At 42.6% G+C, this 24,715-nt stretch overlaps 1 protein-coding gene across 1 annotated transcript in view; it reads right to left on the reverse strand.

Annotated features, from left to right (window-relative positions):
- Positions 1-1,165: 1,165 nt before the first annotated feature.
- Positions 1,166-24,715, reverse strand: part of REPS2 (RALBP1 associated Eps domain containing 2) — a 102,893-nt gene continuing 79,343 nt past the window's right edge. Inside the window, exons 14-18 of the mRNA XM_064474855.1 lie at positions 23,702-23,766; positions 12,055-12,138; positions 9,829-9,974; positions 7,618-7,723; positions 1,166-5,951 (exon numbers count right to left, since the gene is read on the reverse strand). Coding sequence (XP_064330925.1) covers positions 5,883-5,951; positions 7,618-7,723; positions 9,829-9,974; positions 12,055-12,138; positions 23,702-23,766 — 470 coding nt within the window. The 3' untranslated portion in view covers positions 1,166-5,882. The remainder of the gene's footprint in view (positions 5,952-7,617; positions 7,724-9,828; positions 9,975-12,054; positions 12,139-23,701; positions 23,767-24,715) is intronic.

Here is a 24,715-nt window from a genome sequence, read left to right on the forward strand (position 1 = left end):
GGGGGAGGTAACCAGGAGGAGTGATGAGACCATCAGGTGGAAGATCCAGCTATGGGCTATAGAAACTGCGGCAATTTTTTCGTTAACTTTCCTTTGTTCTGCTTTGCCGCAGAAGCCATGTAAGCGTTGCATCTAAGCAGGCACGCTTGTGAAGCAGTGTTACCTTAAAAATAGCAGAAGGATAAAAAATGTTCTTTGAAATCTTTCAATCTTCTCTTATTGCTTTTCTTGCCCTCTTCCACTAAGAACTTCTTTTCTAGAGCAGGAAGAGGCATCTTTTATTTTTTACGTAAGATTATTGGAAATGTGAATTTGAATACGGAGAGCCAATCCGGAATTGCATGAAGGCACCCCAGAGTACCATCTAACTGTAAAAACTAAGAATGGAAGAGCCATCTAAATCCATCCCACTGTCGATGCAGAATAGCTCCCTACAGGATATTTACAAGTTTTTAGCACCTTGGCCTTGTGCCTCACGTACACCAGAGACATACTTTTAGGCCAATAAAACATCCCTTGTCATAGCTTAATGCTGTAAGAATTAATTTATCATTAATTATTTCCTCCTTTAAAGCCCTGCTCTTCGGATAGCTGTGACATAATTCTCAAAAATCACACTAGTTAAAGAGCAGAAGTACACCATCCCCTCCAGCTCCCCGACGGTGAAGGTCAGCTCTTCAAACGTTTTCCTTTCCCCAGTTTAATTTCAGCTCTTGCAGTTGACGAGGGGCCAAAACCACTGATCACAGGGGTGCTGGGGGAAATGGCTCAAGTTCTCTTGCTGCTCCTCCTTGGATGCCCTCTGACCAAAGGTATCTGCTGGAGGCTTGGAAGGGCTTTTCCTTCGCGGTGGTGCCATCCAGGTTAGAAAAGGGGGCACCTCTTTGGGTTTAATCACAGAGCCGAGTCTGAATTCTGACAAAGCAAGGCCTGACAAAGTAAAGATGAAGTTTTGACTTAACTGAAGCCTAAGGAAATATGATTTCACTTTAAGTAAGTCTCTCTCTCTCTCTCGCATACACACAATCCCAATGTAAGTGATTTCATCTTTCATAGCTGAAGGTCAGACATTTCAACGCTGTGTTTTTTCCACAGCGAGTCAGTTTCTGCTCTCCTGGCAGATCTGCACAATTGACATCCTAAATAAACCACAAAAGCATGGCAATTTGAAGTTATTGGCCGCTTTTATTTTAATGTAGCACCCAGCTCCATATCACGTACATTTTCCAAAATTAGATGGGCACAGTATAGAACACTATACATTTTGCAGCTTACCACGTGGACAGTCTGCAGCTGTGAAAACAAATTGCTTAATCTGGCTATCTACTTCATAAGTTAAAATTCAAATATATAATAGCCTCAGGGTTTTTTTTTTAGATTAACAACGATAATGCTTGCAATACAACTTTTTAATATAAAAAAATCAGTAACAGAGTAAAACATAATGCATATATTCATAGCACATTATCATGAAGATAACTGAAAAAAAGCTTCAAAATACATCATCTCTTCTCAAAGGTACTACATCACTGTGATTCCCCCCCCCCGAAAAATGTACTTTTACTCTTTAGTCAATAAAATATGTGGCTTCATGAGGGCCTCCTTCCTTCTTTTATAACCCCATGTATTTTCTTGTCAAGGACCGTGTGTGCTGAAGGCCGAAGGGTTGATGGTCCTGGAAAACTGACGCCCCTCATTCCCTGGCCAGCAACTTTTACAGTCTTTCTCCTGATCTGGAAGCACAGCTGGGAGGAAAGCAGCTTATATACCACCACAAGGCAATTTTCATATCATGCCCATCCTAAATGCTTCCTGTGAAGGGTTCCAAGTCCCAACCATCCCTTTGGGGTCGTTTTACCATGCGAGTCATCACCATGCTGCACTGGTTAGCCGTGGCAGTGTCAAGCTGGGACTGTCTGGATGATAGCCTCTATCCTGATATGGATACAGAATTCCCAGCAGCAAAACTACGGCCACACACATAAAACAGTTTGGAGGTAATCTTTTGAGTTAAAAAGGATATTCACCAACTTACCAATAACAGGGCTGAATCCACTAATCACTGACATTTTTGCTACATCAGCAAAACTCTCTGGAAGAGAGAACTGGAAAGAGGTGGTAATGTTTCCACTGCATCCTAGTACAAATTTAATAACTAGGAGAAGAACATTGATCATGAAGCATTACTGTTTGTTCACAGGCAGTTTGTTTAAAGGAACGCCTCTGAAATGGAAACTCTTTGCATTGCTTAATTACCAGGTCATTATTTATATATAAAGGCTCAAATAAAAATTACTTGATCTACAAAGGCAACCAGTCACTGCACTTAGCTGGGCATTTTTCTTTTTTCACCACTGAATTACCGTGTATTGAAACAAATATTTCATAGAAAGGTATCAGGTGATATGAACATTAACAGATCCATAAAGAAATGCATGATCAAAAAGAAGACGTGTGAGCGTACACTTAACACACACACACTGAGAGGGATCCTTATCTGCTCCATCTAGTCTTGTCCTGCAGACAAAACTATTTAGTTCTCCAAACCAGACTAGCTGCGTGAAATTGAGGACTTAGGAAGGGGCACCAGGCTCATAGTCTACGCCTCCTCTGAGATGAAGCCGTGCTCCAGGTCCTGTTCCAGTCATCCCCTCTTGCTGGGCATGTTCTGCTCTGCATAAATACCTACAGAAACCGTGAACAGAGGAGAGTGAGACCTCACATGTGGGAAGCTGCTCTCGCTCCTTGGTCAGGCCATAAGCTGGGACAGGCAGGTCCTAGCTGCTGTTCTGGGTCAGGCACATTGGAGGCTTAAAGTTGATCGCTCTCCTGTAGCTCAAGAAAGTGCCCTGAACATTGAGCAAACTGCTTGTGCTGTCTCCCTTTCTGACCACATGGTCTGCCTTGGGTCTAGGAGCATCTGCCATCCAAAGCTTCAGAAAGTAAAGGTTTCTGCAAGAAATGACGACTTCACTGTACCCACATTTTTCCAAAGGAAATATATTTTTTTGAGCAAATCTGTGGTACTGGAATTAGATGTGAATTTTTATCAGCTGGGGTTTTTAATAGTAGCCATGAGCACAGCTGCATGGAGGAACTGCTGGAAGCAGTGTCTATAGCTTCACGATGCCTTCTCCTCTCCCTCTCAAAATGCTAACAGCCCCCTAAACCCACAGACACTTTTTCAGTTTGCATGGGCTACCATGAATGCTTAACTATGGAGATACACAAAAGAATAACTTCCTGCATCGTATGTATAACCCGCTGTCATTTTCCCTTGAATATTTCACTTCACTGTCTATGTGAAGTAGCATATCGTCATCACAGCCAACATTTCACCAAACAGAATACAAAACAACTCACACTCTGGGTCTTGAAGCTGAGTGGGGCATTTGATTGCACCCCTAAAATTGCAGGGACGGTTAGATTTTAAATTCATTAAGTCCTGCGGTAAGGTAACAACTGAGTAAATACTTCATTCTTGGCTAACCAAGTATTCTAACTTCCAGTGAATGAAAAAAAAGACCCATGTATGTTAGAAGGGAGACATTTGAAAAGGACACATAAAGCAGACTCTTCCACTCTTCCTTTGAACAGCATCTATTCCATGAATAGCTCAAGAGAAATAAATGGGGGATTATTCTAGAGGAAGCTCCTATCGAACATGAAAAAGTCCTCCACTGCCTTAAAAATGCAACATCCACACTTCTTTGCAATCACTGAAAACCTTTCCTTAAAAAATCACCACAAAACAAAAACCAAACGTGCCGTTGTTATTTCCTGTTGAATAGTAGGAGCTTCTTAACCAAACGACAATACAAGAACTAAGAAGCAAACAAAGAGGGAGCGCTTAACCTCATTAAAATCTCAGACATGACTCAGTGTTATGAACGTATGAAATAAACGACGATAACTTCTGAACTTTACCACTACCAGCAGGGGGGCAATGGCTGTTTTGCAGCTTGCTGGAAAAGTCTGCAGCTCTCACATTTTGTCACTGACCAGGAATGGCCGTCTGACCCCAGCTATGCAACAGCCACAGAAAACAAGTCCCAAATCCAGAGAAACGGTTGTTGCTTGTTGACATAGCGACACTCCGTTGAATCAAAACCAATGCGTGCCAAAAACAGATTTTCAGTAACAATTCTGCAAACGCTTATTTTGCCTTCGGGCTTCTGGATCCACGTCCCACATCCATATCCCTTTCTGCAAAAGTGGGCTGTTTCCTCATCACTTCAAACATTCCCATTGATGTCTTTCTCATCTCTAAACAAAGCGTTTGGCTGCTCTAGTGTCCTCTGTTACCCCACCACAGCCATTCCACGATACACTCTGAAGGGAGGCTACCCAGCTGCTTCAAACCTGCTGCTCCTCCCTCTCAGCCACCCTACAGCATCACACCGACAACAGTAAAACACTGCTGCGCTGTTTCTGCAAGGCGAACGCGTACACCTAAATTAGGTCAGTGAACAACAGGATATGAAACACGTGCAGCTTCATGTTTAAGACGGGTAACAGGTAGGTGACGTTCCCTTGCAATGAAGCGCACATCATATCCATGGAGGGAGCAGGGCTGATACTGTTATGTCTGAAGTCACCCAATACAAGAGTGTTGGCCCAAGAAATAAAGCAACATTAGTTGGCCAGCTTCCACGGTGAGAACTGAGACTGAAGCCGATGACCACTGCATCCATGGAAAAAATTGCCATGGAATTCACTTGGCCTGATCACACCCAGGTAAAAAAATTAATCTTTCCTTCTTCCTTTAGAAAACAGATGGGCATTAGTAGCTTCATCCTATCAGTAGCATCTCCAGTGAGGTGCAAAGGAACCTTAATGAAAGCCTGTTGTAGAGGGCAATTATTTCCATCACACATTTTATAACCTCATATATAGCACTTCTGCTATCTTTCAGCTTTTGGAAATTCAGTTCTTGTACACATCCTTAAAACACATCAGCAGCTATTAAGACAACAAAGCAGACTAATACAAATGTACATAGACAGCTTTTATAAAAATGCCCAGAATGCATATTTAACCTCTTGTTAGAAATACACTGTTGGTTAAAAAAAAAGACGACAAAAAAGAAAAAAGCTATAAACCAGTGACCTCAAACATGCTAAAAGTATGCAGAGACACTGGCAGTTGCAAGCAGTTGATCAAACACTGGTGATATGAAACATTATAGCTCAAAAAACAGATTTTGTTTTTTGTAATTTCCAAAATAATTAAATTTTTTAGTATTATTTACTGTTCTCTCATATGATTTGGACTTATAAAATACGAGTTCTGTAACATTAAAATACATCTGTGATTGCATAATAAACAGTGCTAAGAAAATAATTATCTGACATGTGACTGCGGATAAAGACTCTGTACGTCTAGAGAGTTTTATTCCTGTAGTACATTAAACCCAGAGGTACTCTACCATAATACAACCCTACAGGAATCAGTAACATCCAGAAGCCCATCTCAGAGGATGAGTTTTAAATTTAAGCCAGGATTCAGAAATGCTGTACCTCTTAATGATCGGGCAGGAGGTGCTGCCAGAACGCATATAAATCAGGAATTCTTTACATAAATAAAATACTCTCAGCTTATTCGTTTCAGCAATAAACTGTATTTACACATTAGGCTGGGAAGAGGGAGGAAAGAAGGCGAAGCATCCTCCCCGCTCAGAAATATCCGGCAGTCAGATATTTGGTTTCTGTACCTTCTTCACCTACAAAGGCAAGTGCATGCAGCGGGGTGAAGGGAGACCCGACAAGCCGGTCCCCCCCACCACCTCAGCAGAAGCTCTGCCCAGCCGCGCCGCATTCCTCTCCTTGCAAGGCTGTCAGGACGCGTGCTCTGCTATTGCCGCTGCACAGCACTGCGGGAGGTCACAAGACGGTGACAGGACGTAGCTGCTCCAGCTGCGTTTCCAAGGCAATTCGTTCCTTGTGAACCTCCTGCAGGAGGGAGAGAGACGTGCTGTAACTTTTGGGATGCTCGCTTGCATCCCTCCGCTCCGGTGAAGAGCAGCCAGGCAAACCGCTGGCATTGGCTGGAAGCTAGGGGCTCTGCTGTTTAAGTAACTCTCCCTGTGGTCTCAAAACACTCCACCAATGCCACACTTGCTCGGGTGAGCGTGGAGAGGAGCAGACAGCCACTGTACGTGGGATAGTTTGGGATGCAGCAACGCTGGCCGCAGGTCGGCAATTTTACCGACGAAAATGAGGTTTTTTTGAAATCACATTTCCCTTAAAACTGCTTTTTGAGAATTTTTGGTTCATACAACCAACCTCTTTTGTTTTGAAAATGAACGAGACTCAGCCTTTCTAAGATGACACAGGCTTTGCAATCTACCTCTTTGGCAGCTGTGCCAGGAAGATCGTCAGTCTCAGTTGGAAACCAACTGTGAAGGATTTGGGGATCAGCCTCCTGGTCTTGAGGCTGCCCCTGTCCCTGGCTGCTCTTCACCGCAGCCCATGTGGGAGCCGGGCTGACCTGTGACTCCTCCAGGCTTTGGCACTCCATCTGGGCAGGCTCACAGCCCCAGCCTGGGAGCGCACCTGAACACTCCCCACGCTTCAGTCCAAGCTGTGCCTGAGGGGCACCCATCAAGTCTTCTGGTCCCCACGGAAACACAAAGGCCCTGCTCCATCAGAAAGCTTTCAGGCAGCAACACAACTTGAAAGACAAGTTCAGTTTTCTGCTCCTGTGTGAACTCAGGCAAATCTCTCTGTCTTTACGTGCTTCCTTCACCCTACCATAAAATACAGATAACAGCACTGGCGTGTTTTGTGAAGGTCAGGGACTTTAAGCATGCTGAAGATAGTGCGTGGAAGCAGATAAGGCCTGAGCCAAGGAATGATGGCAATGTGCTGTCATTAAAAGCTTTCATCTCCATGCTTATTTCCATCGTTGTCCTATATTTTGCTATGATATCAGTACAGGCTCTCCAACCTGCATCAGTGAAAGCCAATTAAGAAATTACGTTAAAGCAATGTTGAACACAAAATCAAACTTTCACCTTGAAGAAAAAGTGTAACGGGGGGCTCACCGGCCTTTCCACGCAAGTGTGCTCATAATATGCGTGGAAGAAAAAGCTGTAGCAGATGAAAAACTAAAGTCTGCACTACCTTTGGACTGAGAAAACAGAAGAACCACTACTGATATTTATAAGAAAACGGTCCCTTGAGAACACATTAAAAGACAAGTCGGTAGACATTAAAAATCAGTGTTAGACGGTCACAAAAAGCATGGCTTGGCCAGTCCACGTATATCGAATCCCTGACTCCAGGAGACAGTTATGTAGCACAACTGACCAGAAGACAAGAAATCTAGGCTTGAGTTACTCTTCTGCACTAGGTGACACCACCACATCATCAAATTTTTCAGAAAGACAAAGTGAACCCTTTAGACTTACTCTGTCAGTGGAGCTGTAGGCCCATAGGTTGTAACTTTTGCCAGAAAGCCTCATCCTACCCACACATACAGTATAGTTATTCCCTTCCAGAGAGCAGGAAATAATGCAGTAGGTTTCATCTGAGAGGGTGAACAAGATTCTCTGCCAGAGGTGACATGTAAATGACTGCAGGGAGCTCTGTCACCTATTTTCAATGCATTCCTTACCTTCAGCTGCTGCTGGAGCTCACTGTTCAACCTGGCGAGCACAGCATTGGCTTCTTTGTTTTTTCTTATAGCAGTCTGAATAGCCCTTTTCTGCTTGGAAGACTGTCTGCCAGACAGATAAATATGAAACATTTCAATTAAGAGCCTCAACAGTGGCTGAGGCCAGAAGGCCAGCCACCCATTTTGCGTGTCCGTACTCTACACACACGGGACTACACTTCAAAGACAAGGTACAAACTATGCATTTAAGAGAAGAAACACCTAACACTGAAATGAGATGGCTGAATCAGGTGGACTGCTTGAAAGTAAAACAGTCACACCTGTTAGCCTGAATGACAGAAACATTTCAGGCTGTCTCAATTATTTCAGAATCACTGCTTTCTGATTCAGCTTAAGAATAATCCCTGCACAGCTCTATTTATTGCAGCATCTTTGCTTTAGGTGTTTTCAGACACTTGCGAAGTTTAAAGATTCAGGAGCAGTTAACAGAAAATACAGAAATAAATCTCTGCGGAAAGAAAGGACATCTGCATGAAAACACTGTCTCAGATTTTTGGCGGCACTGCTGTTTCTGATGCTTCTTTACTTCAGAAATTAATCTCTCTTCTATTCAAAGCAGTCCTTTCCATCAAAACCATCTAATGTCACAAACAGGAACGGGTAGATGGCTTACGGACTTTCCTCATCTCTTTTGCTGCTTAAAGAAAAGATTTCTCTCCTATTATTATTACTCTATAGCCCATGGTAACTGATTTGGAGGAAATTACAGTTAGGCAGACAGGTACAAAAAGAGACAGCTCTGTTCATAAGGACCAACCTATTCCAAGAAACAGAGGTAACAACAGGAAAAAAAAATAATACAGAAAATAATGGCTGAATATCAAAGCCCTTTTCCAAATAGATTATTTTAACGTTTTACATGACGCATCAAGAGCGCTCTAATGACAAATTTGCTCTAAAACAGATGTCCTGTTTCAATAAGGTCCATAGTGGAACACAGTCCCCATTAGCTCTTTTCTCTTAACAGAGCCGACGGCACTGATCTTTGCAACAGGATCTGTTTCCACAGCACAGGCAGGGCTTTATGCTGTTATCTTCCAGTGAACTGCCAGTTTTCTGCTTCGTGATTTTGCTTCAGACTACTCTCCATAGGCTATAAAGTAATAACAGTAAGAAAATAGAACAAACAGGGAGATATACCTCTGTGGTCATTTAAACATTTTAGGAAAGACATAGGCAAGACAGGATTAAGTTGAGACGCTAACAAATGCTGTTATCTTTCTTTGAACCACTATGGAATATGCATTCCCAAAGCACAAAATAGCACTTTAAGGGCATCTTAGGAGTCTTATTACTTATTAGGAGTATTATTACTTATTCTAATCTCCAATTATGCAGCACAGATTCCGTTTACTGATAAACAGTTTGACAAGAACCACTCAACTGATTTGGGCAGTTTCATTGTTTCAGACTGAACCAGATGTCTTTGCAAGGCTCCAGGTGAAGGCAGGCTATAATGTTTGCACACTGCTTCAGTTGAGGGGGGTGTATAGACCCAAGAGGGCTTCAAGTGCCTTCACTTACCATTTGTACAGCCCCTTCTCCACTGCTATTAAATACATATATAATGAAATCCCTACAAGTCTTTGTTGCTGACAGCTTCTACAGCTAATTTATGAGACCAAACAACACATGCTGGGTTTGGCAATTATCGGATTATCTCAAGCGGTCTATGGCTCAGCTCATACCAGTGGCAAGCTCATTTCCAACCTGCCTTGCGATGAAGAAATACCACAAGGATATGACCAACACCAAGCATTTCGTGACTCAATTTCCTGGGCATTTATCTGGTCATATCTGTCCACATGAATGAGCAAAATTCAGCAAGATATGTGCAAGGCAAAAACACACCCACAGAGCTAAACGGAGTTGTGTTAGAGATGCTGGTTGAACATTTAGGCTTGCTCTTCAGACACATCTACCAGATACAGAGGCAGGACACCTTCAAAGAGGCTTATCAGTCAAATATTACCAACTTACACAGTCACTACAGAGTTAGCCTGCATTTGAGAAGACATGTAGATTTCAGAGACATGTATCTTGTGAAGCATTCTCAAAACCAGAACTATTAAGCAAAAAATTATGCAAAGAGCAAACCCTGTCACATCAGATCTCATGGAGCAGTTTGGCATGCTTGGTAAAGGTTTTTACTTTTGGACTGGGAGGTGAGGCTTGACTGCTGGCAGGGAAGAAGTCACATTTATAGTGGGAGAAAGCTCAGGGGTCTCCAGCCCCTGCACCTCCGTCCGGAGCTTCCTGCGGGCAGGTTTGGATGGCGGCTGAGCGAGAACAACCTCCTGCAAGGGAGAAGCACAGCAACGTTAAGTCAGGCCACATGCGTCCCGTCATTAGGCTGAGGAATACTTGTGACACAGAAATTGCTGACAGCTGGCCTAAGATTTCATAATTTAAAGAGGCACAGGAGCTTAATTCAAATTTGGTAATAGCCTCTCAGGTTTCTGACTTTGAAAAAAGGAACATTAACTCTTGCAGTCCCTTAATGAATGAAGTTATTATACTGGTGCTTTGTCTTCATCTGGATAACAGGCTCTTCAGAACTGGTCTGTATAGCTCTGTGTGCATTTGGAGGGGCACAGAGAGAGGGGTATAAATACATATACTAGCCTCCAGTTGACCCAAAAGCATGAAAACCAAAACAAGTTTTATTTTTAATTATGCTTGGTTGGTAATAATCAATAATCAATCACTCATGTACCAAGTTACTACCTCACCCATCTAGCATGGAGTCTTTCCTTGCTCTTCTCCTCTCTTACTGAAGCAACACTGAAAACAGCTTAGGAAGACAAATGTATAAAATTGTCCAGCAGAAGAGGCTACTGTGAGTGATACAGAATGAAACCAACAAAAGACCATCAATAATTAGTATTCAAGGGATTACAATTATTAGAGGAATTAGAATTATAAGGAAACGGGGCTTCAACATTAAAGTTCTATCATTACTGAAAATAAAAATTCTAAAAATATTATGAGGTTTTTTGATGAGGATGTCAGCCCATCAGCACTGCACAGACATCAGGTAATACTGTGCTCTGAAATCCTATGCGTATGTGCAGCTCCCTACAAACACACAACATACAGCAAGTGAGGAACTTCCATATGCCTTTTATAACTATAAACTGGTGGGATGCCAAATGCACGATCCCAGACTACCCTGAACTGCCAAAAGCCTACCAAATCTTTAAGATTAAACCTTCTTCCGTTTCAAATGCAACACTGTTAGAAACGATCCCATACCTAAAAGCAGAGCCCTCTGCAGCAGTTCTTTGGCTGGCTGCTGTTGCAGCAGGCCTCGGAGGGTAGGTCAGCATTGCGCCAACAACCTGCTTCCCACACCCCACAGCCCAGGCTTCTCTGTATATTACGGAGCCAGGTGGGACGAGGGTGAGCATGAAGTAGGTGGACCACAGGGATTTCATTTCCCCAGCAGGGCTGCAAAGCAGAGCAAGGAGGAAGCAAGGCTAGGCTAGTAGTAGCATGCAGTGAGCAAAAACTGGAGTGAGGACACTGCCCTGAAAGCCCTACTGCATATAGGGGATGACAACAGATATTTGTCTGTGCCCCCCATTAGGGTAAGAAGCGCGATGATGCTCCCTGGGCAAGGTACGCAGGAGGTACAGAGCTTGCCAACAGTGCTTGGTTGGGCTGAGCAAATGCCAGGTGTTCCCTGGCTGCAGGAGGGGCTGGCACAGGGAGGATCTGCATTTGCTCCCTATCAAAAACCTCTTCTGGCTGGGGCTGGTGGAAGGAGGCAGCGGGAGCGTGACCAGGAGCGGGGAAAGGCTCGCAGCCATTGCTAAAGCCACTCGATCGCTAAGCAAGGCCCTGTGAAGAGTGCCATTGCAATTTCAGTGCTTACTTTATATGAATTATATGTTCATACAAAAGCATATTAGAAACTGCACACTTTGAGCAAATCTCTCCCAGTCTATGTACAGTTTGTAGCAGATTCTGACCTCTAGCAAACAGGTGTGGTTACATCAAAACTGAATCCTCAGTAACTGGAAGCAAGAAGTGTGTCACAATTTGGAAGAATTACAGCGAGACAGGGGTCAAGTACAATCAAACTCTTCTTTTGTCTTCCCTAAGGCTCCACAAGCCCCTATTGATTTGAAACAAATGGCAAACTGCCTGTCTTAAAGCACGTGCATCGATGTGTACGTACTAAGAGCTTTCTTAATGATTTATCTGAGCTGATGTCACACACAATCCCAGTTCTCTCTAGCGTTTTGACCTCCAGAGAAGGAAAACATGTAAAAATATAACCCTAACCCTCTATTTAATTGCTTTAAAACTTAAAACAGCCACATTTGTTGATGGAGGCAAATCACTCCACAATGGTACAAGCACAGGTCTCACCTTTTTTGCTGAACTGTTCTCTTCTGCCTGCGACGGGGGTCTATTCATCTGAGGATGTAATTCAACCTCAGATACTTGCTCTGTCTGCAACAACAAATCAGTCATTGCTACATCCAGAAAACAACTAGCAGTCACGTACAATAAAGTCAATGAAAGGAAGCATTACACACAAAAGTTACTTTAACAACTCAACAGTAGGGGAAATAGAGATCCAGGGTGACAGCTGAATGGATGACATGTGTCTTTTGCAGATTTTTAATGAAACCATTTTCTTGCATTTTACTGTGCTAATAAAACAAGGGAAGAGTTTTTCTGTGAAGCTTTAGGAACCATCTCTCTGAATGTAAATGACCTAGCACCCAGAATTTCTTCTAGAGTTAGCCTTACGGCCTAAATACTCAGATGATGACTAAGGGGGGTGGATAAAAGCTAGAACGATCTCGGTTGTGCCCTGTCACCTTATCATCTCCTGAAACCGATGAAAATTCATTGGAGCAAGCCTCTGTCTTTGAAGTTTGCAAGGCTGGAGTGAGAAAGTCTGAATTATACAAAAATTCCAGTAAAGTTACTGAAAACACAAGTCATAAAAGAAGCCAAATAAATCACCTTCCCTCCTCCCTTCTCACGTTTCAAACAGAAATCAAGCTGAACACCCATCACGCAGGTCTACACTTGGGCAAAACAAACACCCTCCCCCCAGAGTATCTGACTAAGCAGCAAGTTAAAACAGAGGGTTAATCCCTTTCCTCACCTCCCCTGAAATCTTCCAGCATCTTTTGATTTGCTTCACCAGGACAGGGCACAGCATATCAGCTAAGGGAGGGCAGCAGGAACTGGAGCTGCCTGTCCCCAGGGGCACTGCAGCAAACACGTTATAAACACGGTGCGGCTGTTTTCTGTGCAGAAGGTATGGGCCGGCTCTCCAAGACAGGGAAGGCAGGCAGGAGTGGGGAGGCACTGGCAGATGGCCCCTTCTCCTTCCCAACTTCTGCCAAGTCGGAGCCAGTCTGACAATGGCCCCCAGGCAGGATAGACAACCCGCCATCCAGCTCTTCCCTCAAAAAAGGCTCGTTTCTACACAGGTGAAAACTTGCATTTAAAACCAAGTTCAAGGCAAACTTCAAACTTTAAACGGGCCAGGATTTTAGCCATAATAATAATCATCACCATCATCTGTCACACACCGAAGAACACACATTGCTGTTGCCAAGACGTTTCTGTGTATGCCCATCAAGCTCTGCAGTAGTCACAAGTTTCCCAGCACTTAACTATAAGTTAAATAAAAATGACAGAAAATACAGAATTTTGTATATTTTAAAAGGAGGGACTACTTCATACCACTTCCATTTCTTTCATAACACACACAATAAGAGCTGTACAGAAAGGCTGCAGGGGAAACGTGCTTCTGTCAGGTTACTGCTGTTCTCCATGTACAGTGTTGAACATGTGCACAGAGAAGGGAGATTTGTCATCTTTTTTTAAAATGCGTGTGAAATTCCTCTGGAGAGGAGGAAAAGGTGTCTTGGCTGACAAGATTTTTCTCCCTCCCAGCTTCTAAGTATGCTACATGTGTAGTGTTATCTGGTGGTTAAAAAAAAACAACCCACCAACAAAACAAACCCACCCTGTAATTTTCCAGTATTATTTGAATACTAACATCTTACATATTTGGATCTTAACTATTTGATACTAACATTTCGATTCTGGAAAGATTTGCATAGATTGAAGAGCTTCTATAACGGTACATTTCTGGTACAAATAGGAGTGTGAAATGGAAAAAGCAATCTTTTTTTCTGTCTACAAAAATCAAAGACCTTTAAAAGCGCATTTAATGCAACACAGTATTTCTTTATCAGCAACCGGAATAGCCTGCAACCTCCCTGATTTCTACAACCACTTTTTATATATTTGAAAGAAATGAAGGCTCTAAGCACTGGTAACTGTAACCTGGCAAAGTCCATGAGGCTTTCGTGAATGATTTGGGGATAGCAAAGTTCAAATACCCAGCAGAGCCACACAGTAAATTTGGGACTGAATCACATCACTTCAACAAATCATTCATTTAGGGACAGCAGGAGTAGACAGAGCCTTTCAGAGCGCCATGTAATATGTCTACATGTAACTACAGCTTTGCTGCACAACACTGAGCAGCGAGAGGGGTATACGGGAGCCAGCTCTTAAAGACCCTTCTTGGAGCAGGAGCACTAGATACCCTCCTAACCCGGCCAGGCAGGCTGCTTCTGGTGCTCACACTTTTGTTGGAGTCTGTGTTAAACCTTGTATCAAAAGCAGGAATACAGTAACTTATTCCACAAAATGAAAAAGAAGGGAGACCAACACCGTTTTATTTATGCATAGATAAAATGCAACTTTTCAAGCACCAGTGAATTAGAAACAGTGTAGAAGTAACTACATACACTGGTACTCTACAATGTCAACTGCAAATAATCAGGAAAATTGAAATCACAGTAAGATAAAGGACCAGGGTGAGGAGAAAAAAAAGACAAAAAACCCCAAACTTTTGCAGAACCCACTTTTTTTTTTTTATGGTGTTGATGCAGCAGAATACTATTTTAAAGTGAAGGGAACTTAAAAAGAAAAAAAGGGTGAGTTTTGTGTTCTGATGGAAGCAAATATAAATTGGAGTGCTGCTGCCAAGAAGGGTAAGATTTCAAAATTTCCAGCAGTTCAGTTATCGCTGTTCTTAATGATGCAAGATACATTTTTTTACTAGCTGAGTGCTCTGATATGGCTGTCAGCCTAACAGCTGTGGCAACCGCTGATCTGCAGGGCTGTGGTACCTGCTGGCTGAGGTTGGGCCACTGGGCTGGCCACTCCTCCCCCGCTGCCAGGACGTGAGGATGGCAAAGCTCAGCAGCCAGCAGGGCAGGACTGGCTGGAGCAGGCAGGTGGTAAAAATAAATAAATAGTTACATTTGACAAAAAAACCCCAACCAAGTAAAAAACCAGAACAAAAAAACACACCACAAAACCCAACAACCAACCGCCAAAAAACTAGTTCTGGCGATGCAGCTCATGCATAATGAAAAAACCAAGTGACTGCCATGTCCCTAAAGTGCCACCTAGTGGCACTTGGGACAGGCCATTTCTGAGTGTTTTGCTTACAGGAGAGTACCAAAAAAAATAGCTGTCTGCATCTTTCAGAGCCTCCCCCCAGGGTGGGCAGACAGCCGGCGCTGGGCATGGTAAGCCTCGGCTCTCTGGAGCGTCTCCTTTCTCTCTCATGCAGAAGCCCGGTCTACACATTGATGATCTGCCAGCAGAGCTGCAAGTTCTCCTCTACGAAAGATCTCCATTCCTCGGAGCAATATGACACAAGTGCCCAAGCGTAAAAAAATCGGTATGCCGTTGCAGGGGATTTTGTTCAGGGACTGACAGCATTTAACCAAGGCAAAAATCTTTTGTTTAAATGCAACGTGCATTGATGCAAAGACGGGGTTAGCTGAATCAGCAAACCCAACAAAGTCCTCTGGGCATGGCCTGAGAGGCTTTACAGATACGTTTACAAGCTGATGCCTCCCCAAGCTGGCCCCACATGGATTTTAAAGGAAAAATCACTCTGCTTTTTCTTTTGGTAGAGGAATTCTTCACAGATTTCCTTCTCTTGGCTGATTTGGACATGGGGTAAAAGCACCTGTAGCCTTCTGGTCACGGGTAGAGTGAGACTGGCTCCAGGATACTCCAGGTCAAGCTCCTACAGTGGAGTGTAAGGAAAAGGTGATCCATCAGGAGCAGCTGATATGGGTTCCCTTTAGTTCTTCATTGTTTTTATACCGTGCTTAGTACAGTCTTTGGGCAACTCACTTCTCATTCAGAACCAGAGCAATAAACTGCCTTCCTCCAGCACAGCAATAAATGCCTTCAAGTTTTCCCACATCTTGGAAACTTCTCACCGTTATATTAGGGTTTAAAATTCTTCACCACTGGTTTATAAAACTGAGAGATTATATATTATGCAATATGGTCTTCCAAAGGAAAATTCAGTTGCAATAGTGTAGAAGTGCTTAAAAGCGCACCTCATTCATGTCCACAGAATGGAGTAAGCTACTGACAGAGGAACTGCTGCTGTACTGGTGTGCCTACATCCACGTCCAGGCTTACAGTAGTTGGGCAAAGAAAATCCTGCTGCTGTGTGCTACCAGCAGTGCAAAAGAGAGTTTTCAGACCAGGCCTAAGAATATCTTGACTTTGAGAAGAAGAGTAAGTGACCACAGAAAAGAGCAAGGCAGTGTTCTACTCCAAATCTCCTTCTCTTTGCAAAGCCCAAAGCCCAGTTATTAACAGGCAGTACCTCCTTTTTCCCCCAGCGCAGTCTCCTATTTTCTAGGAATAGCCATACCTTCCTCATTATTCCAGGCAGCAGATAAAGTTCTACACAACGGCCATGGCCAGAGACCAACCTGTGGCCTATGGTCAATATTGAGCAATAGGACAGATAATTCTTCATCTTTAAGGAGAGCATTAGGAATCGCAAATGCTCATTATTTCTTCACATGATCCTTGACTAGCCATTCATAATCTCCTCACTGCTCCATGAGATGACACTTAACAGTACCTTTCTAAAAGAATATGTAACACTCACTTAAGCACAAAGTGCTTCGAAAGCCTCAGATGAAAGATTTTCATAACCATAGGAGAATGCGTTACCTTGCGTTCTATACTGGTTCTATGCTTACATTTCCAGTTCTTTTGCTTTGCAGTGCTGGATTATATGAAGATTTCACACCCACTTTTCAAGACAATCCATAACTGATATTCCAGAACAGAGGGTCTACGTGGACCTTTCATATTTCTGTTATCTGAGTGCCTTTTTGGAAGAGGTGAAGTATATATTCAATCTTTCCCAGAATTCAATCTCGCCCAACACTTATGCTCTCCAGGCTAACTTTACACATGAAAATAGTCCCATTGTAGTCAATAGCACTGCTCACAGAAATGAAATTATCTCTGTGCATTCACTGGACTAGCCCACAGTCATTACCTATACAGTGCTGCTGCTTAGCTTTGCAAAAAAGTATTGAGAACAGCTTATCTGTAAGAAAGAGTAGGATACTAAATACGCTTAACGCTCAGTATGTGCCTATTGCAATCTTCTATCATCTCTACGTACATTCATTTCAGAGGTATTTTGCTCCTTTCTAAACATTCATATTTGTGCGCTTAATGCCAATTCCTAAGAAGTCAAGATGTCTCAATTCCAGTTTCTGTGAGTCTTGTGCATCCCACAGTGAATCACCAGTTCTTTTTATTGCTTGTTACAGAAACTGAAAATGGTAAGACGGAAAGAAAACCCATAGGGATGCAAATGCAACAAGCTGCTACGGTCTTACTGCGCTGCCTGCTTTCTCAGTGCTGGGGAGACCTGAAGTTTTGATAAGCTTTTTCCTTCCCTGAGCTGTCTGAGGGCTGGTGATAAAGTTGAGGAAAAATGCAGTAAATACAAACAAATTGCTGCAATGTTCAGCCCATTCGCAAGGAAAGAATAGGACCCAGATGGAAGCATTAACCATCTGTTTTAATACTCCACTTCCACAAAACCAGATTAGCGTAAGCTAGAAAGGGGTATGTGCATTCCACCAGAGATAAAGGCATTGGATTCTCAGCTCTTTTTTGTTGCTGTTTTTACAATAAATATGAAGCCAGATTCAAAAATTATTACAACACATTTTGATTAAGACACTCACCCTTCTTCCACTCTCCCAAAAATCTCTGTAGAAAGGATTTTATGGCATCCATCAACTACTCCCCAAATTCAATTTTAACTGTGCTACTTTCCACCACTTCTTAAACCATAATTTATTTTGTCTGGCTGTTTTAGACTTAATATATAATTTTCATGAGAGGAAGATAATCTACTTGTATTATATTAAAGCGGCAGATGGCAAAATCTTTCATGTTATAGAAGACTTTCGGTTTTATTACAGTTATAGGCTTCTTCAGTACCTATTGCACTGATTATACAACATATGTTGTTCTGCAGCCAAAACCATGGAGATGATCAAAAAAACCACCCTCCTCTTGCACGGTGGTTGTAAATGCAAGCTAAAAAAGGTATTCCTCTGGTTTAATATAAAACGGTTGCCTGGTAGAATAACATCATGTATACAAATAGCATCCTGCCAAAAGCAAAATCTTCACTTTTTTTTTATTTCTATTAAAAAAGAGTCCTTCCCATAAAGCTCCAGGTGTCCTGCCAGCACTTAAAATTCCTCACGTAATTCTACAGAGTAAGAAGGTGCCTCAGTTGGCTGAACACTTTCTCCAAACAACTCTAACAGAGGTAAGCAAACCCTGCCTCATCCTCCATGTATCTCGGCTTTACCCAAGGACACTGGCCGTGGGGAGACCCCCAGACCAGCTCCCAGCACAGAGCCCGCACGTGGCCATCCCCACTTAGGAGGCTGAGAGGTCTCAGCAGGACGGATGGGAGCCCTTCCCCGCTTCTTGGCCTCGGCGCCACATATCAGCGTGGACACGCATAATTGATGGTTACAGACCCAGCCTGAGCGCGCCCCATGCTCGTGGCTCTCTGTGGATTCAGCGGAGCATGGAGGCATGTTAGCAGGGAACTTCTTGAACTGGGTCCCAGTTTCCACTTGCAATTCTGGATGATGAATGGCCAAAAAGCTTCAACAAATTATGAAGTATCAAGTAACATTTGGAGAGTGGAACATTCGCTATGTTAAAAAGAATAATATCTTTGCTTTCCAACAACACCGGGTGCCTGTGCGTGGGTAAGGTGACCCACCTATCATCCCTGGAAACAGCACTTTGTTTCCATGATTTCACCAAAAATCAATAACATCTAATGGTAACAATGGCCACTAAACTGACAGCCTAACTCTTGGGCTCATATAACAGATTTTAATCTTCAGAGATGGAACGTACTTGGGATGTTTCAGTCTGATAACGTGAACAGCTGCCTACCTCCTCCACTTCACCACTTTGCCTTTGTCCATAATTTCTTCAGCACCTGTCAAAACTGCCAGTGTGGAACCAGTGGGAAAACCAGGTCCCAAGGTCTCCAGAAATAGAAGTCCTGCACAGATCAGTGTGAATTTACAAAACCAATAGGCTTAAAATTTAGACTTTGGGAAAAGAGATTAGGAACATCAGTTTTTCAGCCAAGATATACAGGGTTTTCTTCCAGTCCCACTGTTTTCAAATCACCTTATGCAGCATGGGCAGGATTGAAGATACACCTTCATTGCTGGATGGGAAGGCAAGAAATAGAGTAATTTAAATAAGGGAATGTTGATATAATTGGACAATGTTGCAGACAGTGAGCTGATGTTGGATAAAATCCTACAGTTATATTTGCTCTTCAGTGTTCATTTGTAATTCCTATTAGCATAAATACGCTACTAAATCTCCCACAGTAAGCAGCTGTGGTAAATGACTTCTGTAGGCTTAAAAACCAACAGTAAAGTATTATTTTGTTTTCCATTTAAAAAATAACAGAGGCTTATATGAGATGTGCACACACATATGGTTCCAGTGGCACGTTATTCATGAGCACCCAAAATTATTTCCTCTCTGGTATCTGTGTCACTGCAAATCAGCTACATATGCTATTGGCTTCCTATCATGATTCTTACTGCCTCCAACTTACACAAATTTTTTATGCACAGCTCTGGGTCTGCACAGAAGTTTTGGGGCCACCTTTATGCCATTTGTCCTTGATGACTTAAGTTTACCATTAAGTTAGGAACAGGATCAGGAAAAGTTACCCGAACCACTGAATCCAGCCCTCCAGAAGCCCAGGAAAAAAAACACATTAGGTATTTCAACAAGCTAGAGGTTATACCATCACTTGGTGTGGGGGGATGATGTGGATGACAAAAAAACCCTAAAAACTTAAAAAGAAACAAACAAGTTAAAAGTGTGGAAAAGCCATAACTATAGCACGTCATGAGAAATGAGCAAGCCATTGTGCCGGTGTCCTAAGCCTGTACGATAGCTTGCCCCCATATTAAATACTTATGGTGCAAAGAAATAGGGAAACTGATACAGAGAAAATTATCCTTAAATCCAAGCAGCTACTGCAGACTTGCTAAGTGTGAGATGTGCTACTAGGGATTACAGAAGGTGTCAGTGAAGTTACACACAGGCATATACACAGTAGTAAGAGGAAAACACTTCAAAATAACATATTATCCAAAACAAAACTCTAGGCTTTGTATAAGCCTGTTTCTGTAGATAATCTTTCCAAGTGCCCTTTACAGAGTTTAGGCAAAACTTGAATTACTTTTTCTTTTTAATAGGAAAGCAACATGAATTGAGGATTCTAATAAAGCATTTCATACTGCATTTTACAGCATTTTACTGGAAACGTCAATTCAAAATGGCTTGCAGCATGGAGAGATATGGGTTGGAATTTGGGTTAAAAGACGATAACTTGGAGATAATGGTGTATGCACACTTGCTCGCACCCATCTTTATTTAATAAACTTATTTACACCGTAGGGACCTCAGATGAAAGCACCACTGCATTGGAAAAAAACAGGAGAACTTGGGTACACTTTGTGGGCTGATACAAAGTCAATACAATGCTGACTTTGGCAATGGAGAAAAACCCCAAGGAAATGGAGCTACCATAGCCTTTCAGAGGCCATCAAGAAGAAAAATGCAGAGTTAATCCACCAACTCTAAAAGCTGTTGTAGAGGTAAGAGGAGATGCAGCCGCACCTGTAAAGATGTCTGCTCATCAGAGGTGTGGAACAGCATGGGCTGGCCGCAGAAACCCAGAGCAGCCAGCCCCGCTGCTATTTCCCCATAAACTGGCCCAGTCCTTGCAGGATTCCAAGGCTCGAGCCTCTCACAGTAAACCTGTGCACCCACTGAGCACTGGAGTCACGGTCACAGCTCTGAGTTTTACCTTGTGCTACACTCACCCAGGCACACAGTCCTTCTCCCTCATTACTCAGCTGACTGCACTATGGAGGCAGAGTTGGATGTGGACATAATTTAATAAATTTGTGATTTGACTAGAGACATTTGGCACGCTCTGAATAACCAGTGTTTCAGTAACTTACTGAGTTTGATTACCTTGGAGGTTCTGACAGGAAAAATAATGTTTTCCTAAAGGCTGAAACAGATTATACTAAAAACAACAGCAACCCACGACCAAAGTCAAGTTACCATTTCTATATTGCTATTGATTAAGGTCACAGAATGACTTCTCCAGTGAAATGTAGTACCTACCCCTTGACACCTCTCTTTTATGCACTTTGGCCTTTACATCCCATGAGCCCTTTAATCTCACTCTAAAGAGCCAACTGGTCCAGTCTGCTTCTCAGCCACCTATAGAAAACTGTAGCCCTCAGAAGAAATTATTTCTCTCTCCTCCTCCATCAACTGATTTCCAAAACTCAGCCAAAATAATCACACCACAAGCATACTTACATGGTGCATAGCCACCTGAAATATGTGGGGCTCGCTTCATTTCCAAGCTACATTTGTCATTCACAGTGCTTAACTGCAGGCATACAGCAAAATGTTATGGCAATAAAAAAGGATTTTCAATAACATTGTTGAAAAATAATTTAAAATAGAAATTTAAGAAGAGTTTGGTAAATCCTGAAACAGGAAAAATGTGAATATGTCATTTCAGTGTCATAGTTTTTCTCTAGTTCTTGACCCCACCTTGGTTTTGAAAGCAGATCCCTCCTTCCAACTTCTTTGCGCTCTTTAAATCAAGGGCCCCACTGGACTAATGTAATCCATATGCTTGCTGTTGCTTACATGCTATTTGTAAGGGTCAGCTCAGCTGAATTACGACCCCACCACATGTACTTCCCTACTGACTGTTACCTTAATCACAGAAAGGCACATTTGGAGAAAAATAAACAGAATGTGAAGAGCGTGAAGTTTATTATGTTTTCAAGAACTGCTTTTATGTGTATTTTTGCTAGACGTCAGAACACGACTATTTTCATGAGCTATTTGACTGAATACCTTTAAAAATCACCAGAAATAAATTAAGTAAATGTAAGTGACGTGTGTAACCAAAGCATCATCCATATATTCATTACTGAGTAATCACAGAAGCTACCTTTTAAATTTCTTTCAGAAAACAGACTTTTGTATTGAAGAGAATTGGATCAAGAATGTCACATGAGAACCTTCTGGTGTTTATTGTTTTAGAAAGGTCCTATATTCTGCATGGCCCAGCGTAGGATGAGCAGTTGGTTCAGTATTTGTGATGTGGTAAGGAAGCTGCTGGACGTGCATAAATAAACAAACATCTCTCCTCACTGCCCTGCTAAGGAAATGCAAAACTATCACATGACAAGAAAATTAACAATTAGCAGAACCTTGCTTGAAAACAATGGGGTTCCCCCCCCCCCGCCAAGAACAGGATTTGTTTTATTTACTGCTTTTCCCAATGGCAGCGAGAGGGCTTGTGGTGCACGGAGCCAGCGTGCCGTGGCGAGACCAAGCAGCGGCAGGAGGGCCGGTGTGGGTTGCAGCAGCGGCTGCTGCACGCACAAGGCAGGGAGCTGTGCTGTGGGATTGGGTGAAGCCAGAGGGAAACGCTGCTCTCCAGAAGCATTAGCGAAAGCAGGAACGTGATGGGTGCGCTACAGAGCACGTGGTGTTAGCAGCATGGCTAATGCCATCGTGACTTGGCAGAAGTGTGCAAACTCAACCAGAATGCTCTACAGTCCTCAAGGTAGAAGCTCGCTGCACTCAGATGCTAAAAAGGGCTGGGGAGATGAAAAGAGCAACGAGCTCCTGATAGGGCTGGGGGTGGCCACAAGCCTTTCATCATTTCTATCCTAAGCACTGTGCAGCAGAAGGTGTTTAACAGCAGACTCTTGATCTTGAGTAGATCCAAAACTCAAGTGAGGACTGTTTCAGTGAAGGTGCCTCACCAAGTTCTTAACCTTAATGGGCTGTTTGCTCCCCTGCGGACTTGTTTTCTATTATACGCCTCACCTAAAGGAGTAATACATGAAGCATACTACTACCTAAGACTTAACAGAGCCAACAACATAAAAAGAACAAGGTGCCAATCCTCCATCATTTCCTAAAACATGAAGTATCTGCATGCAGATACACGTGATTTAGTCAATTTGCATTGTGCTGTGGCTATGTGGTACTCTAAAAACAAACAAAAACCCACCCAGAAAGCAAAACAAAAGCATGCCACTAATGGTTTGAAACTTAATAGCATAACTGACTTGGCATTTGCTTCCTTTCAGTATTATTTTTCAAACCCATGAGTGAAATATACTCTTTCATGCCGTGGCTCCCTTAGCTGATGCCCTCTGAGCATTTGAAGCTTGAGAAGCAACTAGCAGGTATCAAGCCCATGCCTTTCAGGCATGAAACTCTTATTAGCAGACTAGCCTTACTAGCATTTAATTTACAGTTTTGTCTAGTGGGTGCATGTCAGCTCCACTAGAAAGGCATTTAATTAGTCTGTAATTTGACATTGCAACACACCAGCTAGACAGACCAATGAAGAAGGACGTGCATGGAACTGCAGAGCGAACTGCAGATTTTTATTAACTTGGAAGCAAGAACAACTGCCACGTCCAAGCCAACTTGTGCTAACCACTGCAACAGTAACATAAATAAGCGAATAATACACAGAAAAGTACTAAACCTTTATCCATACCTGAGATACAGAAGGTCGAGGGGGCAGTGCAGGCGGTGGTGGGGGCAGCCAGCCAGACCTCACAGCTGAACAGTGAGAAAAGATGAAAAAAAAAACAACAACAAAAACCCAATCAAAATGATGTTAATTTAATTCCAAATAAAACCAGAATTGATTTCCATAATAATTCCTAGTGAAGAAGCAGTATTCAACATTTTAATAACAGAAACCAAACTTGATCTTTATTAAGCAAGCCCTGTTTGAAATGACTTCATGAGTAGTGAATGAGCAGTGATTTAATTGCTGTAAAAACCCACAATGTTATGATAAAAAGCAGAGTTGGAAGCCAGTCAGCCACAAAAGCTGTAGCTAAAGCAATCCAATTCTAGTTAAAGAACCCCAGAAACAAGGTCTACTTGTCCTTGGGACTTTGCTCTTTGAAATTAAAATTATTGCCTTTTTTAAAAGTGATGCTTTAGCATCCGATGTAGACATTAGTGTTCACTCCAGATAAAGCACACTATGTTGTGGAGTGCACCCTTAAAAGGAAAACATCTGGCATGAAATTAATATGACAAAAACCTAAATGAACCAAAAAGAAATCAATTTCTTCAGCTTTATGTTTTGTATTTGCATGTTATTACTCACTGGAGGTATTTCAAAGGGAGGAGGAGAAAAAAGACAAAGACGACAAACCCGCCCTTTGTGCTGGCTCAAACTATCACGCAGGTCCCACCACTGTATTTCTCAGTTTCCCTAAAATACCTAAAACCCATGAAAGGACAAAGCTACAGGACAGAAGATGGCTTCCAAAGGCAGCTGCAGAGAGGAGGATGAGGCTAGCACAGTCAAACCAACCAGGACTGGAAGGAGTCCTTCAGTGGATGCCCCTCCCCAGGCTCCTGTCACAGTGAGTGCTCAGTACTTGCACTGGCAAAGACAGACGGTCCATCTTGCACAGTTATTTGTACAGTAAAAGAAACCCCAACAATATTAAACTCCGAAATGCCTTTTACCACAATAATGCTAAGCAAG

The sequence above is a fragment of the Phalacrocorax carbo genome, chromosome 1, assembly GCF_963921805.1.
Source record: "Phalacrocorax carbo chromosome 1, bPhaCar2.1, whole genome shotgun sequence".
Lineage (NCBI taxonomy): Eukaryota > Metazoa > Chordata > Aves > Suliformes > Phalacrocoracidae > Phalacrocorax > Phalacrocorax carbo.